The sequence below is a fragment of the Dothidotthia symphoricarpi genome, assembly GCF_010015815.1.
Source record: "Dothidotthia symphoricarpi CBS 119687 unplaced genomic scaffold P153scaffold_10, whole genome shotgun sequence".
Classification (NCBI taxonomy): Eukaryota; Fungi; Ascomycota; class Dothideomycetes; order Pleosporales; family Dothidotthiaceae; genus Dothidotthia; species Dothidotthia symphoricarpi.
In genome coordinates, this window is record NW_022985017.1 from 184,703 (window position 1) to 202,531 (window position 17,829).

The 17,829-nt window shown below is 51.1% G+C and overlaps 8 protein-coding genes across 8 annotated transcripts; 2 read left to right on the plus strand and 6 right to left on the minus strand.

The window, feature by feature from the left end:
- Positions 1-9: 9 nt before the first annotated feature.
- Positions 10-1,786, minus strand: P153DRAFT_431242 (uncharacterized protein; the record flags this gene model as incomplete). Its single annotated transcript, XM_033672886.1, has 3 exons — positions 10-937; positions 1,001-1,026; positions 1,078-1,786. 3 exons carry the CDS (start codon positions 1,784-1,786, stop codon positions 278-280), a joined length of 1,395 nt encoding a protein of 464 aa, XP_033523638.1. The 3' UTR covers positions 10-277.
- A 536-nt stretch (positions 1,787-2,322) lies between these two features.
- Positions 2,323-4,201, minus strand: P153DRAFT_385469 (uncharacterized protein; the record flags this gene model as incomplete). Its single annotated transcript, XM_033670431.1, has 4 exons — positions 2,323-2,412; positions 3,049-3,318; positions 3,401-3,426; positions 3,481-4,201. The coding sequence occupies 4 exons, from the start codon at positions 4,199-4,201 to the stop codon at positions 2,323-2,325; spliced, it is 1,107 nt and encodes a 368-aa protein (XP_033523639.1).
- Positions 4,202-4,637: 436 nt separating this feature from the next.
- P153DRAFT_366669 (uncharacterized protein) lies at positions 4,638-5,312 on the minus strand. Its single transcript, XM_033668101.1, has 3 exons — positions 5,222-5,312; positions 5,092-5,169; positions 4,638-4,934 (listed from the first exon to the last, which is right to left on the minus strand). Exons 1-3 carry the CDS (start codon positions 5,278-5,280, stop codon positions 4,673-4,675), a joined length of 399 nt encoding a protein of 132 aa, XP_033523640.1. The 5' UTR covers positions 5,281-5,312; the 3' UTR covers positions 4,638-4,672.
- P153DRAFT_431243 (uncharacterized protein) lies at positions 5,222-8,866 on the minus strand. The gene is made up of 3 exons (XM_033672887.1): positions 7,442-8,866; positions 6,714-7,395; positions 5,222-6,663 (listed from the first exon to the last, which is right to left on the minus strand). The coding sequence occupies exons 1-3, from the start codon at positions 8,733-8,735 to the stop codon at positions 5,691-5,693; spliced, it is 2,949 nt and encodes a 982-aa protein (XP_033523641.1). The 5' UTR covers positions 8,736-8,866; the 3' UTR covers positions 5,222-5,690.
- A 219-nt stretch (positions 8,867-9,085) lies between these two features.
- Positions 9,086-9,875, plus strand: P153DRAFT_290760 (uncharacterized protein; the record flags this gene model as incomplete). Its single annotated transcript, XM_033663727.1, has 2 exons — positions 9,086-9,275; positions 9,331-9,875. 2 exons carry the CDS (start codon positions 9,086-9,088, stop codon positions 9,873-9,875), a joined length of 735 nt encoding a protein of 244 aa, XP_033523642.1.
- A 165-nt stretch (positions 9,876-10,040) lies between these two features.
- On the minus strand, positions 10,041-12,370 carry P153DRAFT_16216 (P-loop containing nucleoside triphosphate hydrolase protein). Its single transcript, XM_033662272.1, has 2 exons — positions 12,076-12,370; positions 10,041-12,003 (listed from the first exon to the last, which is right to left on the minus strand). Exons 1-2 carry the CDS (start codon positions 12,301-12,303, stop codon positions 10,207-10,209), a joined length of 2,025 nt encoding a protein of 674 aa, XP_033523643.1. The 5' UTR covers positions 12,304-12,370; the 3' UTR covers positions 10,041-10,206.
- A 17-nt stretch (positions 12,371-12,387) lies between these two features.
- On the minus strand, positions 12,388-14,013 carry P153DRAFT_339910 (exoribonuclease family protein). The gene is made up of 2 exons (XM_033665846.1): positions 13,854-14,013; positions 12,388-13,691 (listed from the first exon to the last, which is right to left on the minus strand). Exons 1-2 carry the CDS (start codon positions 13,993-13,995, stop codon positions 12,856-12,858), a joined length of 978 nt encoding a protein of 325 aa, XP_033523644.1. The 5' UTR covers positions 13,996-14,013; the 3' UTR covers positions 12,388-12,855.
- A 1,989-nt stretch (positions 14,014-16,002) lies between these two features.
- On the plus strand, positions 16,003-17,730 carry P153DRAFT_385475 (glycosyltransferase family 62 protein; the record flags this gene model as incomplete). Its single annotated transcript, XM_033670432.1, has 4 exons — positions 16,003-16,109; positions 16,190-16,869; positions 16,922-17,250; positions 17,290-17,730. 4 exons carry the CDS (start codon positions 16,003-16,005, stop codon positions 17,728-17,730), a joined length of 1,557 nt encoding a protein of 518 aa, XP_033523645.1.
- Between the last annotated feature and the right edge of the window lie 99 nt (positions 17,731-17,829).

Genomic DNA, 17,829 nt, shown 5'->3' on the forward strand with positions numbered 1-17,829 from the left:
CAATCTCGACCGTCTTTACCCTGTCCGTAGCAGCTGACCGCAGTACCGGGTTCCCTCATGGACTACTCTGGGCAAACACATTTTCTTACGATCGCTGACTATCCACATACGTAGTAACCAAACATCCGTGAAGTTGCCACATGCTCTTGGTCAGGCTCGTGCCCCATCGACAATCTTCTCAGTGCAACTGACATGCTCTGTCTCATCGGCCATCGACAACCATCTGCGACCCCTTCGCTAAGTCTTCCATCCACATAATTCCTCGCCGGAGGTGTGTTCACAGTCTGGTAATCGCGTCCAATGCTTCCTTCAATTGATCATACTTGGTCTTACAGGCATCCATCTCCTTTATGGCTTCATCCTTTAGTATGGCCTCTTGTGTGTGCGACGCAAGCGACTTATCTCTCGCCTGCTCTGCAGCACGTTGCTGAAGTTCTGCGTCCGACAGCTTCGATTCCAGACTCGCGTTGCATTCCTTGTACATTTCGATATCTCTCTTCTGTTTGTCGATCTCAGCTTTCGCGGCTTCGTAATCGGTGTGTTGCTTGCTGATCTGGCCTGTGAGATGTTGTTGGCACTTCAGCTGGGTTTCTTTTTCTTTTTGGGTCTGTTCGGCGAACTCGAGTTGGCACTTTGCGTGCTCCTTGACTTGTTTCCGCAGGGCTTCAACTTCGGCTTTTTGCTGCTGGCAACGTCGATGAAGGGCTCCGTTGTCATTCCTGATCTCCTCAATATCCACCTCCTTGTCTGCTAGCTTTTTCCTCCAGCTTTTCACCTTGCTCTTCGCGACATGGGCCTCTTGTTCGGCGGCCGCGGTTCTGCGTTCCTGCTCTTCCAGCTTCACTTGTAGCTCTTGAACATTTCGCAGGAGGGCTTCCTTCTCCTGTTTGTGCTCGTATTCCATTTCCGATTCGTAGCTCTCAACATGACCTTGAATCTGCATAGGGTTAGCTCCGAATGTGTGTTGACAGGGCGACAGAAGATGTGCAGGATTACTTACGTAGTCAGAGAAGCGCTTCTTTCGAGCTAATAACAAGTTGTTAGTGTGGATCAACCTATGCATATTAGGTAACTTACGAGGAGGCTCGGACATGGCTTGGGTATCTACGGGGTCGGTGATGTTGCGTTTGCGAGGCGTGCTACGCATCGTGTTGTCATGAACGATACGATCGATACGCTCAGTCTTGGTCCGTTCACGCTCTGCATGCTCACGCGCTTCGAGCTCAGTCGCGTCTTTGTTCGGTTGGAAATTGCGACAACCCTTCTCGAACAACGGGAGCAGGTCTTGCTCAGGTGGACTGAGGATGTGTCGAGTGCGCTCCGTCGCCAAGAACACGAAGTTGATGAATACATTGATCATCACACCTTTCTGAGTAGTCTGTGCCTTGGTCTTGCTACCAGTAACGCGGTCTGCGACGAAGACGAAAGGGCTTTCGAATCTGATATGTGATCGCCTGGCGTCTGGCACACGGAGGAGAACCTTATCCGGTTTTCCGGAGTAGAAACTCACATGGAAACCAGTGGCATGAGCCCAGGTCTGAGAGGCGCCTCCAGACGTCGAACCGCCTACTTGCAGCATCTCACGTTCCTGGCACTGGCTATCGTCATCGAGAAACACCTTGCGCTGGAATTTGTAGGTCTGGGCATTCGAGATCAGATCAAATTCGATTGGAAACCTCTCCTGCGCGAAGGTCGTTATCTGCTCGAGAGTATATACTCCCAATGTGGGAGCCTTCTCGGTCTTCAGTGAAGGCGGTGGCGTCTCTGAAGATGGCGGAGTCGCCATTGTCGAACGAAAAACGAACACAGCTAGTCAGGTATATGAGCGGCCGTCGTAGAGCAGAGTGTGACGTTCAAGATAAACAAAAGCGCGAGTGAACTTAGAATCGCAGTCAGTACGGCGGGTTTGTATGGAAGGAGTGACACGCCCAGGCTGGGGTAAACGCGCTAGATGCAAATCAAAACATGATTCTGGTAGTGAAAACACGTCCTCCTCGCAGGCCATGCAAACGGTTTGCTGTCAAACCTGCCAATGAACGGTAAGACGGGAATGCTGTGTCTCGCATGGGCGGTGATCGGGCGGTACAAACAACAGCTAGTACAGCTGCCTACAAACTGGTAAGATACGAGACTGCGTTCATGTCAAATAGATTAAGAAGGGGTTGGCCATATATATGATCAGAAGAAGTAGTCCTCCCGCTTGTGCGTGATCAGATATCTGCGAATGCTAAATACACTCAAGGCTTCGCCCACGTTTACCACGTCATAGGCAGTAGGTGTCTATTACCCATCACAGCTCACGTCGCGCCATAAGTACCATTCTCAGACCTCGTCATCCTCGTCTTTCCGCACAATCTGCATGTGGCGCGTGTATTCTTGGTACTTGAGTTTCGAGTCCCGCGATTTTTCCCCCTGCTCTGAACATCTAAGCTTCAATATTCCCCTCATCCGCAAGAATAGGAAGGTGTTGTTTCTGAAATGCGATCTCGCCGGTATTCAGGAACAACTCTGAAGTCATTGATGAAGTGTTGAAGCATGTTTGCCTTGAAATGCGCTAAAATGTACCTTGTTAAAGCTGTCATGTTGAATGACAAGGAGTGTGACCTAGTAGGTAGATCACGTAGGAAGATCTGTGATTATTTTAAGCTAAGACACGTAGTCACGACGGTATATGGTATCTTACCTTTGTTAGCAAGCTAGGCTTGAGGGAGCTCAGCTTCGCAATGTTTGTTTTTGAGATGCGTAAGTAGAAATATACGTCTAAACATGCTACCCAAAGGTAATGTAAGCCAGTGACCAGGTAAAAGAGGCGAAGGTAAAGGCAGCACCCAAGTTAGTAACTACCTAACAGCTTACGGCGATTTCTGAGCTACCACAGACAAAGACAGACCCATAACGAACGTGTAGGCAAATCGAGAAATGATAGGAAAAGATTGAAACTTCCTGCCAAGTTTAACATTATGACACGAGAAGTAGAACCCAATAGACAAACACAGTTGAAGAAACCTGCACAATGAAGACATGTGCTGCCCCCTGTCGACCTCATACCTCCTCCTTCTTCACGCGGATCCTGTCTTTGCACCTCCCATGTCTCTTCTTCAACTTCGCGTACTTGGCCTTGATCCCCAGATACTTCTCCTTCCAACGTGCCGCACTCTCCTTCTCGATGTCATGCCTCTGGCTCAATACTTCCCATTGCTCTTCCGCGTTTCGACAGGCACGTTGTTCCTTTGCGAGCTTCATTTGCAGATATCGGTTCTCTTCGCCTTTGACCAGGAGTTCTGCGTCAACCTCGGCTTCGTAGTTGGTAAGATGGTTCTGTAAACTTTAGCGGACTTGTTTCGACGATATTGGCAACTGGGGATAAGATAAATGGCTGTGCGATTGAAGAGCGACCTACAAGCAGAGATACGCGCTTAGCGTTGTCTATGCGATAGTTGTTAGACTTGTTGTCGTGTGATAAGGGTCGGTGTCACTTACGTCCAGGTTTCGGCATGCTATCGATGTCCGTATGTGCGCGTTTGGTAGATACGAGGTAAGCTGTAGTCTCTCGGGGCGCCATATATCGGAGAGTCTTCGTTGAAGCCTCATCAGGGTCGCGTTGTTCTTCTTGGCTTGCATCTGGAGTTCCGGTGGCCCAACCCTGTTGCTGAAGTGAGATCTTACGGCCTTTCTCGGACTTTCTATTCTCCTCCAGATTTAGGCATGCAAACTTGAGATTCGCGAGCGTGTTCGTGTCCTGTGGGCTTGGTACCGACGCAAGCCGACCTGTCAGCAGGAAGACCGAGCGAATGACGGTTTCGAACACCAAACGCTCGTACTGTCGGGTAGGGGTCATTCCGTTTTTCTTGCTCCCACTTTGAGTGACGCCCATGAGACTGAAAGGAATGGCGGGATAGATACGGGACTTGCGGGCTTCTGGCACAACCTCGCATATTTCATAGGACATGCCACGATAGTAACGTACCACATGGCCGTCTGTATGTACCCATGTCGGTGTACCTGTCTCCAAGTAGTAGTGACCGAAGAGAAGCATGTCGGCTTGACAACCCTCTTGGTTCTCATTGACGTAAGATATCTTCATGAACGTGTACGCGCCAGCATCGGCGAGCGCCGTGAACTGAGCTCGAAACTCGTTCTTGATGTCCTTCGCTGGGTCTTCGACGCCACGTTCCTCTTCGGACCGGATGTGCTCCTGCATGGATGTAATTTGGGAGATGGGAGTAGGTTGGTTCTTCGATAGAGTGTGATTGTTTGTCAGTCTTTGGAAGTCAGACTGGATAGCCTTGGCATCCAGCGTCGGGCGGGCCAAAATGGAAGGCGCGTTTGAGCGAAAGCAATTTTGAACTCTGCCGTGGACGTATAGTAGTAGACAGAAACTACCTTTAGGATTCAGTGGGATGTGTGAGTCAAAGAACTGAAAATCAAAGTAAAGGTGAGTTGCAGAAGTATGACAAACAAACACAGCAACAATCAACGCAATTGACATGAACAACGCCTCCACTTTAATCATAGCGAGCGAGGTCAGGACGCAAAGCACTATCAGGCGTTTGACCTAAACCTCCATTCGGTAACTCGTCAATGTATGAACTGCATCAATATTGTAAGCCTTTACAATACAATGAACGAATAGAATCGATCCGCTTACGATTTTCTTCTCCATTTTCTCAATCTACACAGATACTTTGCTAACCTTGTACTCTACTATGATCCCGTCCTTCCCCTGTTCCTTCACGAAGCGCCCCGCACCAACGTACGTCCCATTCTGCAGCTCCTTATACTCTTTGCTTCCCGTCTCGAACGTGAAGGCCACAAACGAGTCACCAAACTCTGTTGTCTTCGCATCGGGGGAGCCGGAAAGGATAGCACCGACGCCTGGGGTGAGCGCGACATTGCCTTTGTAGTACATGGCTAGGATGGTGTTGTCAGATGTTCTAGGCAGCTTAGTAAGTGGAAACAACGACCCCTGAAATATAGAGAAGGTGAATGGTAAAGGCGGAGTTTTAGGATACGCAGATGTATGAGGAGAGCGGTGGAAAAGAGATTGCAAGGGAATACAGAGATACGGAGGTTTGTATAAGAGCTACATACTTCACCTGACTCCTTACATCCAAACGCATATATCCCCCGTCTGAGTCGTTGTGGATGTAGTCGTATCCGACACCATGTCTTGGAAACTCATCAGCCTTGCCTTACTCCTACTAGACATACTTCGACTCACAACTCCCCATCAAGCTTGGGCTCAAATCCCTCCTCGCTCTTCACCGTTCCACTAATCATGGGCACAATAACCAATTGACTTCCAGCTTGTCCGCCGACAGGCATGGGCGCATCGATGGCGACGCGGACTGTGAAGGCCGGTTGGAGAGTGGGGAAACCTGACATATTGATTGAGAGGGGCAAGAGCAATATTTCTCGAGACACCAAAGTACTTGAACAATCTTTGAATGAGGATTTAGATTTAAAATGATAAAGTGCAGTGCAGGGCTGAACTGGCTTCGTAGAGGTCGTGTTGGGGAAAATGGGAGCTACCCCTCCATACCCCACTTTGAGGAGCTGAGCTCCATCCTTCCGCGCGGATGATGGCATGTGGCTTCAGGTACGGTGGACTTCCGATGAAACTTCTAGATACAGCAATATGGTTTATTCCCACGCGGCCAGAACACTTCTTACAACTCGTACCTGACACTTCAAAAACCACTAATCCTTCCCTTTCCCTTCTTTTTCTTCTTGTCCGGTCTCCCCCCAAATCGCCCAGGCTCAACTTGACTCTGTGGCATTACGAAACCTCCATGACCCTGAATCGCAACTTGACTCGGAAAAGGAAACTGACTGCTGTTCCCAAGCATCGGGCCCGGTGAACTCCTCGGAAACCTGCCAGGTTCCACGCTGGGCAGACTGACCGTCTTGGCTTTCATGAGATCATCTTCACGCTTCTGCCGCTTCTCCCGCCTCTCTTGCCTCTTACGTGCCTTCTCGCGCTGCTCTTGACTGACTTCATCGAACTTCTCGGGCCGAAGTGCGTGTTCCGTCGTATCCCAGTCGTATGTGCGAGGGTCGGCACCGAGATGCCAGTGCGCTAGGAGATTATTCACGTTGTGTGGGACCGTCGAGGAAGGTCGGCTAATGTCGAGATATTTGCTTAACCGGGCCAGTGGGTCGGAGGGTGGTGGCGTAGTGAGTGATGGTGTAGCGGGAGATGAGTGTGGCTGCGAGGAAGAGTACGGTGGTACTGAGGGTAGTGATTGAGAAACGGAGCATTGGGACTGATCTCGATCGACTGGTTTCGATGCCAGTATGGGTAGCGCAACGTTACGGCCTTGACTCTGGGTAGATTGTGACTCAATTGGTATATCATTGCGTCGTATGCAAGTACTGGCCAACATGACCTCCGCTGCGATTCGCCGAGCGAGTCGTTCCTTGTGTTGCCGAACACGAATAGGCACGTCTATGGGCAGCGGTGCAATCCAATTCTGGAGAATCGCATCGTACAGAGTTGAAATTGCGCATGCTTCCTCTTCCACCAGTTCAAGAACACGCACAGATGCAATTCGTTGAAGTTCGACGATGCATTGTCTATCCTCTGAGGGGAAGAGGGCGTGTAGTTGTGATGAGGCCTCATCTACGTCTGGCACGTCAATCTTCAAGCCAGCAAACTCCATTCTATGTTGATCAGTGTGAATCCGTTCTACCTGCTAGAGAAGATTACTTACAGAGTACCAACAGGCAGAGGCGAAGAACCGGCATCATCTACAAGCATCTGCTCCAATTGGGTCGTCACTATGGAAAGGCCTATTGACTCAGACGTTGCTTCGTGATCGGACCTTTTTCGAGTGAGGGCATCATGCAACAGTCTGTAGTCCCTCGCCTTTTGTAGCGAACCTTGGCCTTGAGCCTGTACCGATTCCGGGACCTGCATTGTCATCTTCGACCTCAGTACGTCTGTTGTTGTCGGTCCATCTGCCACAACGAAGTGATCTGTCTCGTTGTTTTCCCGGGCCGCACGAACCTCTTTTCTAGGGCGGATGACATTGCTCCACATAATGTCATCCACCGCTACCTCAGGTTGACCCGATTCACCTGCGTCAGACTCATGAGCATACACGATCACTTCACGTACGCTTAGGTCCGACAGTGTCACAAACAACTGATAAAACCTGAGATCTGTTTCCATATACAAACGACCAGGACCTGACTTGTGGCCTTGTTGTCCTCTTTCGCCAAAATAGAGAGGTTCCAAGTGTAGTTGTTTGATGTGTCCTACTTCGTCAGATGCAAGCTTGAGGGTTATTGGGTCTGAGCTCGACATAAAAGGAGCAGCACCCGATGCATGCTGATGAAAGATGTACAATTGAATGAGGTCATTGACGCGAGAGTAGAGAAGTACACCAGCTTCTGTTTCAAGTCAGTCATAATCTCAATTTAATACGAGAAACCATACCATCCTCTGTAAGCATCTGCACAGTCATTTGCAATGTAAAGTCCTCGCTTCCACGATAATGTCTCCAGGATATCAACGAAACCGCTCCCGCCTCGCCAGCGGTGGCATCCAGAGCCTCGCTTGAAGTGGTGATGGCCATGAGAAACAGACGAGCGGACGTAAGCACGAAAAAGCGGTTCCTGTATCTTGGGTGATTCTTGACATCCAGGATCCATTCTGATGATTGTTGGTTAAGGAGTGCGGAACTTTGAAGACGCTCGTATGAGTCCCCTCTGATACTCACAAGGCTCAGGTGTCTTCTGTTGCAGACCAGAAGTGTGTTCACGTCGCCTACCCAAAGAATCCGTGCCCACCCGTCTTCTCCAGCCAGTGTCGAATCTTCCGGCGGCACGATGTGTCCTTGAATCAAGCACGAAATTGAGTACGTGCTTCCTTTCCGAGCATAGTCAATGTCCCAAACACTCCAAGTGTTCTGCTGGTCGACCATACCACATTGGAGCTGGAAGTCGGGATTGAAGGTGACATCGGCATGGGGCGCCCCTCCACTCTGTTCGAGTTCTATACTCAGTATTGGCTGTGCGTCGACAACGGAGGAAGGGATGTCGTAATACTGCGATGGACGAGCAGGTTGGCGGCGCTGGTGGTACTTGGGTCGAAAGAAGACGGTTCTTGAGGGGAGTCGGACAGCAAGAAAAGAGCTTTTGTCGTCGGATTGTGCGAAGCACACTTGTTGTATCGGCGCTGCTTCCTCATTCCAATATCCACTGGGTCCGTCCGTCAAAGAGAGTCCTTCCAACCATACACTCTTGTCAACGCCCCAGCCATGCCTTTCCTTGACGAGCAGTGCCAAACGCAGCACGTTCCCAGCTCCTCCGGCAGGCAGCGCAGCGACACGTCTTGGGTTGTCCCACTTGTCTCCGAAGGTAATTGATCCCAAAGAAAAGAGACTCCCAACAAGAGGGTCGTAGGTCGAGGTCGTGGATAGAATGGCAGCAGAGACAACAGCGAGTTCGGGTAGCAGCGCGGAAGCTGGAGCGATTTGGGGGTAGTCACGGATGAGTCTTTCGAGCCGCTTTCGAGCGCCCGTGACGTTCGTAGAAACTGATGAGGTGGGGTTTTGTGTGGAAGCAGGAGGTGCACATGTCGGGTTGGGCGAAAGGTCTTTCCACGAATTGACCTGCTTCAAGTGCGTCTTTGCATGCTGTCTGGCGAAACTCCATGCTCTATTTTCCAGGTCATATAATGCTACACCAGGGTGGCCGTAGTTGAGATGGTTGAGCGATCTTTCAGCCATCTGGGTCGAGGGAAGGTTTGCGGTCCGTAGTAGTGCTGCGATGAATCATACTTTGGACGCTGCAGGCGAGGGGGAGTGTGCAGCGCAAGATGTCAAGCAACTAAAACTCGTGATTTTGGACGTGTTGGTCGCGGACGACGCGGCAGGTCGCAAAAGTTCGCTGACACGCTACCTAGCGAAAAACGCATGTGCACGTGCCTTGGTTGCGCATTGTTTACGGAGCAACCAGCGACAACAGTTCACCCCACCACTCCCGCTTCCCATCGCATACCACGTCACCGACTGCCCATAGTCACACTGCGAGCGCATCATCCACCATGACCACCTTTGAACCCTCGCTGAGCGCCAGCATGCGCGCCTCTTCACTGAACGACGCACCCTCAATGGCGGACCAGCTGCCCAGCATCAACTTTGGCTTCGATGACCTGCGCAGCCGCATGAACCAGTTCACTGCGCGCTTCGACACGTTTATTGAGAACGGGCGGCGACGGGTGCTTGAAGAACGCAACCAGTTCCGCATGAACGTCGCAGAAATGCACGGTACGTTTCGTTGCTTGCAACAAACATAACTTCCTCTTACTAATGCTTTCCACAGAGGACCAGCGCATGAAGAAGCGTGACATTGAAATCCTCGAACTCAAGCAAACCCAACACAGTCAGACGCTTTCCAAAGAATCCCAAGAAACCTCCGAGATGCGCGACGCCATCACCGAGCTCACTCTCCAGCGCGACGAGCGCCTCGCCCACCGCGATAACTTGCGTGCCCAGATCGCAGAGGTGCAGAAGAGCATCTCTGCGCGTCGTGAAGCACAGCTTAAACACCGCCGGTACCTAGATGGCCAGTCGAGGTACAATGAACCGGAGCTGGACTTCTGGGAGAGTTATCTGGGGCTGAGGATTGAGGGCTTGGGCAAGGACGACAGGCTGAAGTTTGTGTACACCAATGTGGACGAGCGGGAGTGGGACAGGGAGGCGTGGTTTGAGCTGGACACGTCCGACCGTGATTACAGGGTGCTGGAGGTGCGACCCAAGGTGGAGAGAGAGGAAGTTGAGAGGGTTGTGGAGAGACTGAACGAGACGCGCGATCTGGCGAGTTTCTTGAAGGGGATGCGAGAGCTCTTCGTCGAAGCTTGCAAGTAAGATTGGAAATGTGCGCAGGACATGCTTGACGTAACGAATCGGCGTTGGATTTTGTAGTTTCACTTTTCGATCTTTGGCAGCTATTACTTTCAATACCCAGACCTTATTGTTTTCAAGTCGAGCGGGTGTGCACCTAATTCCCTATGAACTAGATATACTCATGGGCATGTAGATTCTTCCTTCGGACTCACATTTTTTTGATGAGTCCTTGCAGCGAGAACAAGTTTACTACACGTCTCTTCTGAACTCCAGATCTTCATCCTCCCACTGATGATATACGAGCCCTTACATAGCCCCATATTCAATCATTTCGAGCCGACTCGTCCATCGTTTACCTCCCGTTTTTGATCTTATAGTACTCCGGCGCACACTCCGTCAACCAATCCATCTCCACAGTCGACAAATCACGGATATAGATCTTATCCCTCGAAGCCATGATCTCCGTATAGATGACCCAATCCGCCTTCCGATGGAAGAACACACTACTCGGATGCGCCCACAGCGTCGTCTTCCCATCCACCGTCGCAAAACTCCCGTCTGCTTTCATCCTGGCCGCATGCGCAAAGAACCCTGTTGTGAGGCACCGCCGTATGCGTTCGGGCAGCGGTGTACCGCTCACGCGAAGCACGTCTGAGGATGCTAAAGTAGATTCGACGACGTTAAAACGGGATAAGTACGCGGCGAGCTGTTTGCGCACGGATACTGCTTTGACGAGGGATTTGTGGTTGAGGGAGTTTGAATGGCACCACTGCGCATCCTTTCCACTCTTCACAAACGCTTCGTAGACATTATACAGCGTCAAGTGGTCTCCCTCGGAGACAGCGAATCTTCGTCTTGCTCTTTCGAGGGCTTTCTTCTCCCCGTCGTGTGACACAAACGCATTGCCTTGCAATGTCATCATCGCGGCAATTGTTAGCATTTCGCTCACGCAGCCAAATTCAGGGGACGCGGCGTTGAGCAGGGCTTTTGCGAGCATAGGTTCTAAAGGCAGTTCTGCCATGCGTGTTCCCATTGGTTTTGTGAGACGCGCGTTGGTATCGAGTGCACCGAGGGAATATAGCAAGTCGAGGGCGCGTGTGACAAGGGAGGAGGGTGGTGGAGACAGGTAGTCGAAACGAACTACATTTGTTATACCCAGATTCAGTAGTTGGAGAATGACAGGGGCAAGATTCGAGCGCTGAATCTCGGGGAACGTAGCGCCCTCGAGTTGGCTGAATGCAGATTCCGTGTACATTCTAAAGCATTTCCCTGGTCTTGTGCGGCCGGCGCGGCCAGCGCGTTGAGTTGCGCTCGCTTTGGAGACAGGCACGACGTTCAAGTTCTCGATTCCAAGACGCGCATCGTAGTTTCGCAGCTTTACATAACCACTGTCGATAACAAAAACGATGCCATCGATTGTTACACTTGCTTCGGCGATGTTGGTACTGAGGATTACTTTTCGCGTATTTGGCGGTGGCTTTTGGAACACAAACATTTGGTCTTCTGTTGGTAATCCAGCATAGAGAGGTAGAGGTTGGAGTTTTTGGGCTGTGGAAGGGAGATCAGCGATGCGGTCACCGATCATCTCTATCGCGTCGTCAATTTCCTCGCGGCCGGTGAAGAAAACGAGGATGTCGCCAGTGGACTCTTTGTCGTGTATATTCATTACTGCATCGACGGCGGCTTCGACGTAGTTGTGAATCGGCTCAACCAGGTACTGAATCTCAACGGGATGCGTCCGTCCTTCGATGCTGACGATACGTCCGTAGTCGTCCCTGCTTTTACCGTGTATCTTCTCTTCATTGTCGGGGCTGAAAAAATTCAAAAAACGCTCAGCTTCTAACGTGGCCGAACTGACCACAACTCTCAAATCATTTCTCTTCCTCAATACCTTTTTCAACAGACTGAGTAGGACGTCGCTCGAAAGACTCCTTTCGTGAGCCTCATCGACCATTATGACAGAATATCGGTTCAGCAACGGATCAACGAGCATTTCGCGTAGAATCAACCCATCTGTGATAAACTTGATCTGCGTGTTCGCGCTCGTCACATCCTCGAATCTTATCGAATACCCAACCGTCTGACCCAAAGGCGTCCCCAGCTCTTCCGCAACACGGGCCGCGACACTAGTCACCGCTATCCTTCGAGGCTACCAAGTATTAGCCAGCTCAGTTTTGCTCTATGGCTGCGATAACAAAAGGACCAGAGATCCAATCCCTACCTGCGTGACAGCTATTTGCTTCCCATCCGCGCACCATCCCGCCGAGAGCAAAAACTTAGGGATCTGAGTGGTTTTTCCGCTACCAGTCTCACCCACAACGATAGTCACAGCGTGGGTTTCTATTGTATAGAGTAGTTGATCTTTGAGTTGGGCAATAGGAAGAAGAGCAGGTGGTTTGTAGAGATCAGGTATGAGAGGAATAGCAAGATCTGTTTCTTCTGCCATCATTCGGACTTTGGTAGAGGAAAATGTTATGAGGAAATTTTAGTGTAGGCTTTGGGTTGTGATGGTGAGGAAGACGGAAGACGGATAGTCGTGATTTGGCAAGGGAAAAGACGCTAATATATAGTGCTAACTGCACTGGGTAATGCTGTCTACAGATTGCTCGAGAATAAAACCATACAAATTCACGCCATCGTACATCAGTCAACTGAGACTCACATGTGTATGGCTCAATCTCGTTGCGACGACATTAATTTTCTCCTTTTTAATACTTCTACTCACGTAAATGTACAACGCAGTCGTGAAGATCCATAGCTCTTTGTCTGGCTCTTCAACGCCAAGTCCATACACATGGCCGGGCTCGATACGAATCATACGCACGATCATGAAGCAGTGCCGGTACTGGAAGAGCTTCGGTTCTCCTAAAGCCCGGCATGCTCCCCGTTAATTTCAGCACTTGGAATGCATGCACCAGCTGCGAGATTCAGGGAATCATGCTCGATGCTGCGGTGGTATCGTCGAGAAAAACAGTGAAGTGGTTCGTTTGCTGCCCGTCTTTCACCCTGTCATCTCCACGTCTCGGGCCTTCCTTTTCAAGCCCCCCTCACCGCCTTCGATATGTCCATGAAACTTCGCCTGAAGAGCTTCGAGCAGCACTTCCTTGACCACTACAAGGCTGCCCACGGCAGCGTGTGTAGCTCCCTCGATCAAGGCGTCTGGATCTGCCCCAACGTCTCCTTTCATCCATATCTCTGTGATCTCGTCTCTTGAAGCAAGATAGCCAACCACACACGCCGCGACAACGTCCTTGTGCTCCGCTAGACACGGGTCCAATATCCTCGCCAACTCTTGCTCGTCCTTCGAGTTTGGATTCCGAACGATAGCCGCGACACCTCCACACACCATATCCACACAGTCGATTCCCGCATCTGTTATCGCAGCGCTGGCAACCGTTATGCACCCCGCAAGTATATTCAATAGCCCCCATCCGCTTCCGCTCGTACTCCCCTCGCTGCCATTGTCGCCCCACCAGCCATCCTCGTCGCCTTCAAGAATCGTAACTACGACCTCGACCCCACTCTTTGGCCAGCGCTCTCCGATTATGACTCCACGTAGCGCAGTCTCGAGATGAACCCCTAGGTCCCGTTCGGTAGCGTCCCGGATATAACCTCGTCGATTTCGTGTAGCGAAAGGTGCAAACTTGACGGTGGTAGTGAGGAGGAGAGATGGCGAGAAGGGCGCGCTGCGCGGAAGTGGTTTTGGGCCTTGGATTGAAGCGGCAATCTTGAGGGAGGAGGTCGGCGGTATAAGCGTAGATTTAGCAGAGGGCGACGAGCTGGGGATTTCAAGGTAGGCTGATCCAGAGGCGGAGGGAATTATCGAGGTCTGGAGGACTGTCGTGAGTTAGCGCATGTTTGACTATTTGAGTGGCGCGCTTTTTGTTGGAAGAGAAACTTGGAAAGAGCTTCAGTGATTCACAACGTAGCGAGCAGAAATTCCGGAAGTATGGTTTATAGCTTTTCATGAAGCTTCAGAAAGTGAGTCGGCATACTTACAGATCCTGCGGAGCTCACTCGGACCTCTCGATCGTGTCGGCCTCAATTGCTGGAGGTATCCGGCTTCTTTTACTGTGCGCGCAAACACAGGCGCAGACGTTCCGCCGCTCGGCGCGTTGTTTCTTCTCCTGTCCGTATTCATGGTGATTCGTGTGTGCTGTTGCAATGGCGGTCGCGTCCATGATGAGCTTGTGAAGTTCGAATACCGGGTGACGTAAGCGCCAAGATTTCGCGACTGCCTCTTCAATTTTCTTCGCTCGAGCTTCTTCTCTTCTCCCATCACACTCTTTCGCTCAAGGTACGTTCGCACCCTCACTTCGCGCCATCCGCTCCCTTTTTATGATTGATAACCCCTGAATACCGTTCTGGTGATCTTAAATGAGCAACGAACAACATGCACCACCGTCTGATCCTATCGATACATTCTCGCATAGTTTTGCTTTAGGACCTCGGACTTTAGCTGACTTAATCAGAAAACTATTCTGGTAGCCCGCGTCGCCGGTACGCCCCACGCTTGACGCGCTCTACTGTACGAGGTGGAACGACGCTTGCGGCGGTCAACCGATTCAGACATGCTGAAATAGATACGATACGCCGCGCTTGAGACTTCGCTTGAGACCCGCGGTTGTTGCAAAGACAACGCTCGCGCATTTGCTCCACACTAATACCGTGCTTCGCACTGCTCATACACTGACACGACGCAGTCGACGTGGACATGAACAACTTTTGGTAAGTGCGATCCAACCTACTTTGCGCTTCCTAGCCCCATCCAATGATGTGTGTATCAATTTCAGTTCTGCTACTGAATTCCCTTGAAGAAAATTTATACCGCTTACCTTTTTCTGATATTGGATTACCTCCATGGCTTTACTATGGCAACTCGGTGTAATCAGTCACTAACGTATGCCTCAGACACTCACATTCAAGTCATCCTCGGAGTCGTACACGCTTTCAAGGTAAGCATACTTCATTCCACCCGCTTGCCAAGAAGAAAACTAGTCTATCCATTCAACGACATCTGCTGCCGGGCCACCCTCCCGCACTCTACTGGTTTCGGCCGGAATGACGAGTTGTGGAGTTGCACTGCAGGCTAGTCCAGCGACGCGTTATTGTGGTCTTCGAGCTGAGGGTTGTGGTGGCTCGTCTTGGGCTGTCATGATTCGAGGCCGGTGGTGGGGAATGACTAAAAACGGCTTTCTGAGCACGAACCCTTCTTCTTCTGATTGTACTTTCATGACATCCCGCAGAAGCTGACTGGCTTCTTAGGTACCTGTACTCGCACTTTGACGGTGAGAGAACCTTGAGGGAACTTTAGTACGTAGCTTTGGGATGGCAATGTGTGTTTGGCATAGTAGATTTACAATATAACACTATGCAATCTTCAATCAAACCCATATGCCACAAATGCAAGACCCGGTCGGTTTGGTAGCTAAGTGTCTTCGTTTGGTGTTGTCCTTGCGCATCAGTAATTCGGGAAGTAACCCCACGATACCAAGTCAAATTCAATGGTGACGCCTATTGCTTTCAGACGTCAACGCGAATGTGCTTGCATTCTTGTCTATTAGGGTATCACAGATTCTCGATATCACAGATTCTCGATGCACTCAATGCACTCAACTGCTCTGATCCAATCTTGTTGGATACGGCGTGTTGCCACCATCCCCAAGTTCGGAAATGCGAAACGTGGACCTCCAGGGTGGCTTGGCGTGGGCTTCATCCTCACAAGACAAGCAGCTGAGAGCTGTCCGCAAGACTCGAACTTTAGCGACGGTCCCTATACCCCTTCTTCGGTTCCTTGCCGCTGCAATCTACGCCACTAAAGCTACAATACTGTATTTCAGGGACTAGCGGTACGTCGACGGTGGCCTTAGCGGAACGATTCCTAAGGCCAAGCCTGGTTATCTCAACGCGCAATCTTCCTGGGACACTCGCCGTTGCTCGACTCGAGTCTCTGGCAATCGCGTCAGCTCATTCTCGTGCCTGCCGTCGCCATCACCATCCAATTCGTCCCCAAGATCCAGACGACTGCTGCGGAGGTGCCGCGCTCTGCTCTGCACTGCAACTCGGTGATTTGGCGGGTCGACGGGACGGCTAGGGCGTACTCAAGGGATACCTCTGAGCGACAAGACTTTGGCTCATCTCCCTCTGAATGTTGCCCACACACTCGTCGCCGAAGGAGAAGATGCATCGTCATGCCTTCTCAAACGGGGCGTATCCGTCTACGGGAGGGAGCACCTTTTCCATACAGCCTCACAAGTACGTTTCGCGCCCCCCCCTCTTTCCCCATCACATAACCCTCTCTAGAAACATGACACTGACTTGCACTGCCATCGCAGATTCCAACCGCGCTCACAACCCGCGCTGAGACGGCGGAGACAGTTGATTCAACGCCTACTGTTAGCTGGCTCCATCTTTCTAACAGTGCTTTTCTTCTTCTTCCCCAATCTGCGACCAAACCTGGGCCACAACCCCCTCACATATCTTAACTCGAACGATGACTCGCAGCTCGAAACGGTGCGATACTACGATCTGAACAATGTGCAGGGCACGGCGAGGGGATGGGAAAGGGAGGAGAGGATACTCCTATGCGCGCCATTGCGCGACGCAGCGCCGCATTTGAACATGTTCTTCGGCCATTTGAAGAACCTCACGTACCCGCACAATCTAATCGATCTTGCGTTCTTGGTCGGAGACTCCAAGGACAACACCATTGCGCTCTTGACGGAGAAGTTGGAGGAGCTACAAGCAAACCCAGACCCTAAGCAGCAGTTTGGCGAGATCTCAATCATGGAAAAGGACTTTGGACAAAAGGTCAACCAGGATGTTGAGAGCCGCCACGGTTTCGCCGCGCAAGCTGGACGCCGCAAGTCCATGGCCCAGGCACGCAACTGGCTTCTTAGTGCGGCCCTCCGCCCGACGCATAGCTGGGTATACTGGAGAGATGTGGATGTGGAGACGGCTCCATTCACCATCCTGGAGGATCTCATGCGACACAACAAAGACGTCATCGTCCCGAGTAAGATCACATGTGACACATTACGAGTTCAATTGCTAACGAACGTATTCAGATGTCTGGCGGCCGCTTCCCGACTGGCTCGGAGGAGAACAGCCCTATGACCTGAACTCGTGGCAAGAGTCAGAAACCGCACTCGCCCTTGCAGACACCCTTGACGAGGACGCTGTTATTGTGGAGGGGTATGCAGAGTACGCTACCTGGCGACCGCATTTGGCTTACCTTCGCGACCCGTACGGCGACCCAGATATGGAGATGGAGATAGATGGTGTTGGTGGTGTCAGTATTCTGGCCAAAGCCAAAGTGTTCCGTTCCGGTGTCCACTTCCCCGCTTTCAGCTTCGAGAAGCACGCAGAGACTGAGGGTTTTGGCAAGGCGAGTTTTGTCCATGAATACGAAAGTCACGTTGCTAACTAGAAGTAGATGGCCAAGCGCATGAAGTTCTCCGTCGTCGGTCTCCCGCATTACACCATCTGGCATCTTTACGAACCTAGTGTTGACGATATTCGACACATGGAAGAGATGGAGAAGGAGCGCAAAGCCAAGGAAGCCGCAGAGAAGGCGAAGAAGGATAAGGAGAACAAACTCAAAGAATCATTTGATTCGAAATCTAGCGACTGGGAGAAGGAAAAGGCTCAAGTGCAGGACTTGGTTCAAAAGGCTAAAAACGAGGAACAAGAGAAGACGGAGGCGCATGAGGGAAAGGAAGCATCTAAGGATGGGAAGAAAGAGGATAGGAAGGAGGGCGGTAAGGAGGACAGGAAAGAAGACAAGAAAGCAAAGGAGGAAGACGAGGACGAGGACGAGGAGGAAGAGGACGAGAAAAAAGCGCCAGCGAAGGGAGCTGAGAGGGAGAGGCCATAGTCTTTACAGTACGTGTAGCTGCCGCAATATTCCAATGTGTCATCTAATCATGGTTCAGATGAAGCATTGCAGGGCAACATGGGGGAACCATGTAGCTCA

Coding starts and splice junctions, on each gene's coding strand:
- P153DRAFT_339910 (XM_033665846.1), bottom strand. CDS start 13,995: ATGAATACGGACAGGAGAAGAAACAACGCGCCGAGCGGCGGAACGTCT. Junction 13,692..13,853: donor GAGTGAGCTCCGCAGGATCT/GTAAGTATGCCG, acceptor AACTCACGACAG/TCCTCCAGACCTCGATAATT.
- P153DRAFT_431243 (XM_033672887.1), bottom strand. CDS start 8,735: ATGGCTGAAAGATCGCTCAACCATCTCAACTACGGCCACCCTGGTGTA. Junction 7,396..7,441: donor GCAGATGCTTACAGAGGATG/GTATGGTTTCTC, acceptor GACTTGAAACAG/AAGCTGGTGTACTTCTCTAC. Junction 6,664..6,713: donor CCTCTGCCTGTTGGTACTCT/GTAAGTAATCTT, acceptor TGATCAACATAG/AATGGAGTTTGCTGGCTTGA.
- P153DRAFT_16216 (XM_033662272.1), bottom strand. CDS start 12,303: ATGATGGCAGAAGAAACAGATCTTGCTATTCCTCTCATACCTGATCTC. Junction 12,004..12,075: donor AGCAAATAGCTGTCACGCAG/GTAGGGATTGGA, acceptor AATACTTGGTAG/CCTCGAAGGATAGCGGTGAC.
- P153DRAFT_366669 (XM_033668101.1), bottom strand. CDS start 5,280: ATGATTAGTGGAACGGTGAAGAGCGAGGAGGGATTTGAGCCCAAGCTT. Junction 5,170..5,221: donor CCCAAGCTTGATGGGGAGTT/GTGAGTCGAAGT, acceptor TGAGTTTCCAAG/ACATGGTGTCGGATACGACT. Junction 4,935..5,091: donor GATGTAAGGAGTCAGGTGAA/GTATGTAGCTCT, acceptor TAAGCTGCCTAG/AACATCTGACAACACCATCC.